Raw genomic sequence first — 6,798 nt, forward strand, 5'->3', positions numbered from 1 at the left:
GCACTCACCACACAGCCTGTGGCAGTCACCACACAGCCTATGGCACGCACCATACAGCCTGTGACATTCACCACAAAGCCTGTGGCACTCATCACACAACTTGTAATCATATGGAAGTGAATGTTACATCTCAAAATGCAAAACTGAAAACTGATAATATATATATCAACATTTTTGTTCTGTGATAATGTGAGCATTTTTGTGGCGGTAATGTCGTGGCCAGGTGTCGAGGGTTAGTGCAACGTGACGATGATTGTGACCGGATTTTTAAGGACGGTTTTCCTCCGTGGATATCCTCCTGATATTGGTGGGGGCCACCACCAATGGCCGCTGGCACCCATTATCGTCATCCGCCCCCCCCCAATACACTCCATTATCATAATCTTTGCCAACCTTTTAGTTCCTGCAAATAAAAACATATATATATCAGAGCAGAATGTTATAACGGTGTGTCACAATCGCATGCGTGAACCAATCAGGACGTTTAGTGAAGTTTTTATCTGAGGTCGAGTGCCGGGGTTAGGCTAGCTACTGCGGCTTCTTCCTTCGCCGCTCTGTGCGTGTCTGTGAGCTATTCCAGTCATACTTCCAATTTCCTCTGAAGGTGTTACGCTGTGTAATGACGGAGATTCACTGTGTTGATAAAAGCCGCGGAAAGGCGTAAATTTGGTGTTGAGACATGAGGTCCAGCTGCCAGCCAATGGACGGTAGAAGGAAGGCTCGCTAATGCCAAGGTAAATGGATATTATTGACTCGGTCATACCCGTCGTCCTACTGCTGGTGTTACTGCTCACAGGGCGTTGAAATGTATTTTAAATTTTGCTCTATTTAATCAGTGTAGAATAGCCCAGATCGTCATCTCCTGTTACTGTGCATTGAAGTATAATTAATTTGGTAAACAATTTGAACAATTGACAAGCGATGCGGGATGAGTAAAGAGGACAGTACAATAGTTCAGATGAATTACCACCTGTCACTCATCATTTATGACGGTGTGGACAGGCGAGACGGCCTCGGTCCACTGGCCAATAATGACCCACTGATGAGAGCCGCGGTGAGGCTGAGGGGAAGTGTGATGAGTAGCACTTGAAGGGGCGCGCGGAGGAGCAGGAGCCAGGCGCGGCAGGTCGGCTCTCGGGGGTATCATCGTCAGGGGATAATGAGCGGATTAACCTCAGTTTACGGAGCTTAGCGGCGGGTGGTGGTGATGACCCCTGGCCGCCGCCGTCGCCGCCGCTGCTACGGTCATTGTCGGTGTTAGTGGCAGTACTGGGAGTGATAATGCTGGGCTCTAGCCTAGTGTGAGTATGTGTGGCAAGGTGACGATGGGCTCTAGCCTAGTGTGTGTGTTTGTAACTGGCTGTAGGTGCTGGAGGCACGAACCAGGAAGAACGAGCGCAAATTCTTGTCAGCTCTAATGTGTGGGTGATAGAATAAGTACTCAACCTCCCTCAAGACATGTTCGGCCGCTATGTAGTCCTCGGATAGCTCTGTTGGGCAAATAACACAATAAACACCCCATTGCAATGACCTTTGTATATTTATTTATTTTGAGTTCTGACACTTAAACCTGAGTTTGTAAAAGCATCTTAATCACCTTCAGTGATCACCTTCACCTGTTTAATATCACACTAGTTTCTATAGAAGTTATCTTACTCTGTCAAAGTAGGAAAGACATAGATGTATATATATATATATATATATATATATATATATATATATATATATATATATATATATATATATATATATATATATATATATTTTCAGTTGCATATTGTCCTGGGGACCATTCAGGCTTGTTCACATATATATATATATATATATATATATATATATATATATATATATATATATATATATATATATATATATGTGTACGTGTATGTGTATATGCGTGTGTATTTGTATACAGGGTATGAGGAAGCTGGTCAGAATTGCATTTCTCTTTAATAAACGCACATTAATGACGTTATGTAAAAAGACACCTCGAACACTGTTTATGTACGACAGACGTAAATCTGTGTATTTATGTTTGTAGGTTAGCTCAGCATTTTAAAAGCACTACAATCACCTCCCGTGGTTGATTGTTCAATAAATCACTGATTTATATTTTTAACAGATCTCTAACCCTGTTCATGGAGGATAGACGAATATATATATATATATATATATATATATATATATATATATATATATATATATATATATATATATATATATATATATATATATATATATGTCGTACCTAGTAGCCAGAACGCACTTTTCAGCCTACTATGCAAGACCCGATTTGTCTAATAAGCCAAGTTTTCCTGAATTAATACATTTTCTCTAATTTTTTTCTTATGAAATGATAAAGCTACTCATTTCATTATGTATGAGGTCAATTTTTTTTTAATGGAGTTAAAATTAACGTAGATATATGACCGAACCTAACCTAACCTATCTTTATAGGTTAGGTTAGGTTAGGTAGCCGAAAAAGTTAGGTTAGGTTAGGTTAGGTTGGTTAGGTAGTCGAAAAACAATTAATTCATGAAAACTTGGCTTATTAGGCAAATCGGGCCTTGCATAGTAGGCTGAGAAGTGCGTTCTGGCTACTAGGTACGACATATATATATATATATATATATATATATATATATATATATATATATATATATATATATATATATATATATATATATGCTGGTTAGCATTGTAAATGTGTGGCCACGTTTCTTGTAGAAAATAATAATAATAAAAAAACTTTTTAACCCAAAACAACGGGAATCTTGATTCGTAAAATTATATTCATGATGTATCAGATATTTATATATTTCTATCCCATGCTAAGACATGTACTTGCCTATTTTACCATAAGCATCTTCATGTATCTATAAAATAAAGATAAGTACTGTATTGCAAGGAGGGTCCAATTATAGATTCAGTTGTATAAGCCCAGATAATATTATATTTATATATTTTTCAACCCAGCCTCCTGAAATGATAGTACTTATAGTAACTATTTGGTCGAAAGTGCTAATATGTAATGATGGACCACCAGTATGCTACTTTTTGTTCTATTAATTTTATATAGTCCGGAAAAAATAGCGCTAAAAACTAAAACCTCAATATTTCTAGGCCTAGTATAGCACACATATAAATTTATATTATATTAGACCCAAGAAGACCTACGATTACTAGGAGAGGTTAGGTTAGGTCTTATATTCATGTTGTGGGTAACACAAAAATTCAGATTTGTCCAGATTTTGTACTACAAAAGTCAATCTTCCGGTGGTCCATTATTACATATTGTAACTATTTGGTGGAAAAGACCAATAAGTACTTTTTATTTCAGGCAGATGGGTTGCTGTTTTCGCATCCACGCTCGGATGAAGAGGGCCTATATCACTATAAAATGATTATATTAAAAGTATTAGGCTATGGTACGTAGTAACTACGATTATATTAAAAGTATTAGGTTATGGTACGTAGTAACTACGATTATATTAAAAGTATTAGGCTATGGTACGTAGTAACTACGATTATATTAAAAGTATTAGGCTATGGTACGTAGTAACTACGATTATATTAAAAGTATTAGGTTATGGTACGTAGTAACTACGATTATATTAAAAGTATTAGGCTATGGTACGTAGTAACTACGATTATATTAAAAGTATTAGGCTATGGTACGTAGTAACTACGATTATATTAAAAGTATTAGGCTATGGTACGTAGTAACTACGCTTATATTAAAAGTATTAGGCTATGATACATAGTAACTACGATTATATTAAAAGTATTAGGCTATGGTACGTAGTAACTACGATTATATTAAAAGTATTAGGCTATGGTACGTACTAACTACGATTATATTAAAAGTATTAGGCTATGGTACGGTGTCTGGGTTGTGGCGGTGGCTTGGTTGTGACGGTGTCTGGGTTGTGACGGTGGCGGTGGCTTGGTTGTGACGGTGGCGATGTCTAGGTTGTGACGGTGGCTTGGTTGTGACGGTGGCGGTGTCTAGGTTGTGACGGCGGCGGTGGCTTGGTTGTGACGGTGGCGGTGTCTGGGTTGTGACGGTGGCGGTGGCTTGGTTGTGACGGTGGCGGTGTCTCGGTTGTGACGGTGTCTGGGTTGTGACGGTGTCTGGGTTGTGACGGTGGCGGTGACTTGGTTGTTACGGTGGCGGTGTCTGGGTTGTGACGGTGGCGATGACTTGGTTGTTACGGTGGCGGTGGCTTGGTTGTGACGGTGTCTGGGTTGTGACGGTGGCGGTGACTTAGTTGTTGCGGTGGCGGTGTCTGGGTTGTGACGGTGGCGGTGACTTGGTTGTGACGGTGGCGGTGTCTGGGTTGTGACGGTGGCGGTGACTTGGTTGTGACAGTGGCGGTGTCTGGGTTGTGACGGTGGCGGTGACTTGGTTGTTACGGTGGCGGTGGCTTGGTTGTGACGGTGGTGGTGGCTTGGTTGTGACGGTGGTGGTGGCTGTGTTATGGGTTGTGACGGTGGCTTGGTTGTGGCGGTGGCTTGGTTGTAACGGTGGCTTGGTTGTGACGGTGGCTTGGTTGTGGCGGTGTCTAGGTTGTGGCGGTGTCTAGATTGTGAGGGTGGCGGTGGCTTGGTTGTGAGGGTGTCTGGGTTGTGACGGTGGCGGTGGCTTGGTTGTGACAGTGGCGGTGGCTTGATTGTGGCGGTGTCTGGGTTGTGGCGGTGGCTTGCTTGTGACTTTGGCTTGGTTGTGGCGGTGGCTTGGTTGTGGCGGTGGCTTGGTTGTGACGGTGGCTTGGTTGTGACGGTGGCTTGATTGTGGTGGTGTCTGGGTTGTGGCGGTGGCTTGGTTGTGACGGTGGCTTGGTTGTGGCAATGGCTTGGTTGTGACGGTGGCTTGATTGTGGCGGTGGCTTGGTTGTGACGGTGGCTTGGTTGTGACGGTGGCTTGGTTGTGACGGTGGCTTGATTGTGGTGGTGTCTGGGTTGTGGCGGTGGCTTGGTTGTGACGGTGGCTTGGTTGTGGCGATGGCTTGGTTGTGACGGTGGCTTGGTTGTGACGGTGGCTTGGTTGTGGCGGTGGCTTGGTTGTGGCGGTGGCTTGGTTGTGGCGGTGGCTTGGTTGAGGCGGTGGCTTGGTTGTGGCGGTGGCTTGGTTGTGGCGGTGGCTTGGTTGTGTCGGTGGCTTGATTGTGACGGTGGCGGTGCCCGTGTTGTGTCGGTGGCTTGATTGTGACGGTGGCGGTGCCCGTGTTGTGGCGGTGCCAGGGTTGTGACGGTGGCGGTGCCCGTGTTGTGGCGGTGCCAGGGTTGTGACGGTGGCGGTGCCCGTGTTGTGGCGGTACCAGGGTTGTGACGGTGGCGGTGCCCGTGTTGTGGCGGTGCCAGGGTTGTGACGGTGGCGGTGCCCGTGTTGTGGCGGTACCAGGGTTGTGACGGTGGTGGTGCCAGGGTTGTGGCGGTGCCAGGGTTGTGACGGTGGCTATGCCTGAGTTATTGTGGTGGCTGGGTTGAGACGGTACCTTGGTTGCGACGGCGCCTGAGATGTGACGGGTGGTTGTTCCTGGGGGTTGTGACGGTGTTTGTACACAACTGTAGCTATGGAAGGAGGGTTGTGGGCGCCCTGGTGGCTAGCGGGTCAGCGAAGACCAGATAAATTAGAAGCCATGAAGGTTATACAAGAACTATGGACGTGGGGGTGACATGGCGCTGGTTCAGCAACTAGATGGCAGCGGCGAGACTACCTTGAGGTTCTTCCGGGGCTTAGCGTCCCCGCGGCCCGGTCGTCGACCAGGCCTCCTGATCATGACTAAGATCAAAGTATGGCAAGACTTTCCCAGTATGGCAATACTGGGAATAACTCCCCCCTAACCGAGCTATGTCAATAGGCCATTCTCCCTCTTCGTTCATTTAATTGTTCATTTAATGCTGGGAACTGTGTTCGGGAAGGCCGAAGTAGCAGTGACAAGACTGAGCAAGTGACAAGACTGAAATCATTTGATAAAGGTACAGTTATTGTTAAGATGGCGGCGGGAGGAAACGTGATTTACTTATTATTATTGTTAATATGTTTAGTAACGTTAAGGTGCACCAGAGCGTTGCTGCGGCAACGGCTACAGTAGTCTGGAGGTAATACATCTGTAACCGTTGCTGCGGCTACAGTAGTCTGGAGATAATACATCTGTAACCGTTGCCGCAGCAGCGCTCTGTGTCTGGAAGTAATACATCTGTAACCGTTGCTGCGGCTACAGTAGTCTGGAGATAATACATCTGTAACCGTTGCCACAACATCGCCCTGTTTCTGGAGATAATACATCTGTAACCTTTGCTGCGGCTACAGTAGTCTGGAGATAATACATCACATCCTGCTAAAAACGACAGAACCTACAGTATAGTTACCTTGGACTGAACGTACAAAATATAGATTGTTGTACGCCGAAAAAAAAGTCTTTTTGTATATTGGAATTTTAAGGCCACAACAAAAAGTGAAACAGCAGGTCTTAAGCCTAAACTGTCCTTGGCTTACTTCAATAGTCCTAGGCCTAACATACGCATCTAAGGTCTTATTTATTACATGTATGGAGTATATTATTCCTAGGAAACTTTAGGTATGGTAATTTCCTTCTCTCTCTCTTAAGCCCTCTACTACAGCATTAATAGTACAAACGTGGCCATTTTCTTGGGCGACGTAACGCATACGTCGCTTTTCGCGCGTATGCGTTACCTAAGGCCAAAAATTGTCGTACTAGAAAATGAAAGCGGCTGACGAAAGTGACGTACTGTCCCGTTTTCTGTTTTTTTGAGTCCACTGGTAGGTTAGGA

The 6,798-nt window shown here is 44.2% G+C and overlaps 1 protein-coding gene across 1 annotated transcript in view; it reads right to left on the minus strand.

Annotated features, from left to right (window-relative positions):
* Nucleotides 1-4,008: 4,008 nt before the first annotated feature.
* The window catches only part of LOC138366063 (mucin-22-like), a 34,199-nt gene continuing 31,409 nt past the window's right edge, over nucleotides 4,009-6,798 (minus strand). The window contains exon 3 of the mRNA XM_069326791.1: nucleotides 4,009-5,127. Within this exon, the coding sequence (XP_069182892.1) occupies nucleotides 4,009-5,127 (1,119 nt within the window). The remainder of the gene's footprint in view (nucleotides 5,128-6,798) is intronic.

Source organism: Procambarus clarkii, chromosome 18 (assembly GCF_040958095.1).
Source record: "Procambarus clarkii isolate CNS0578487 chromosome 18, FALCON_Pclarkii_2.0, whole genome shotgun sequence".
Lineage (NCBI taxonomy): Eukaryota > Metazoa > Arthropoda > Malacostraca > Decapoda > Cambaridae > Procambarus > Procambarus clarkii.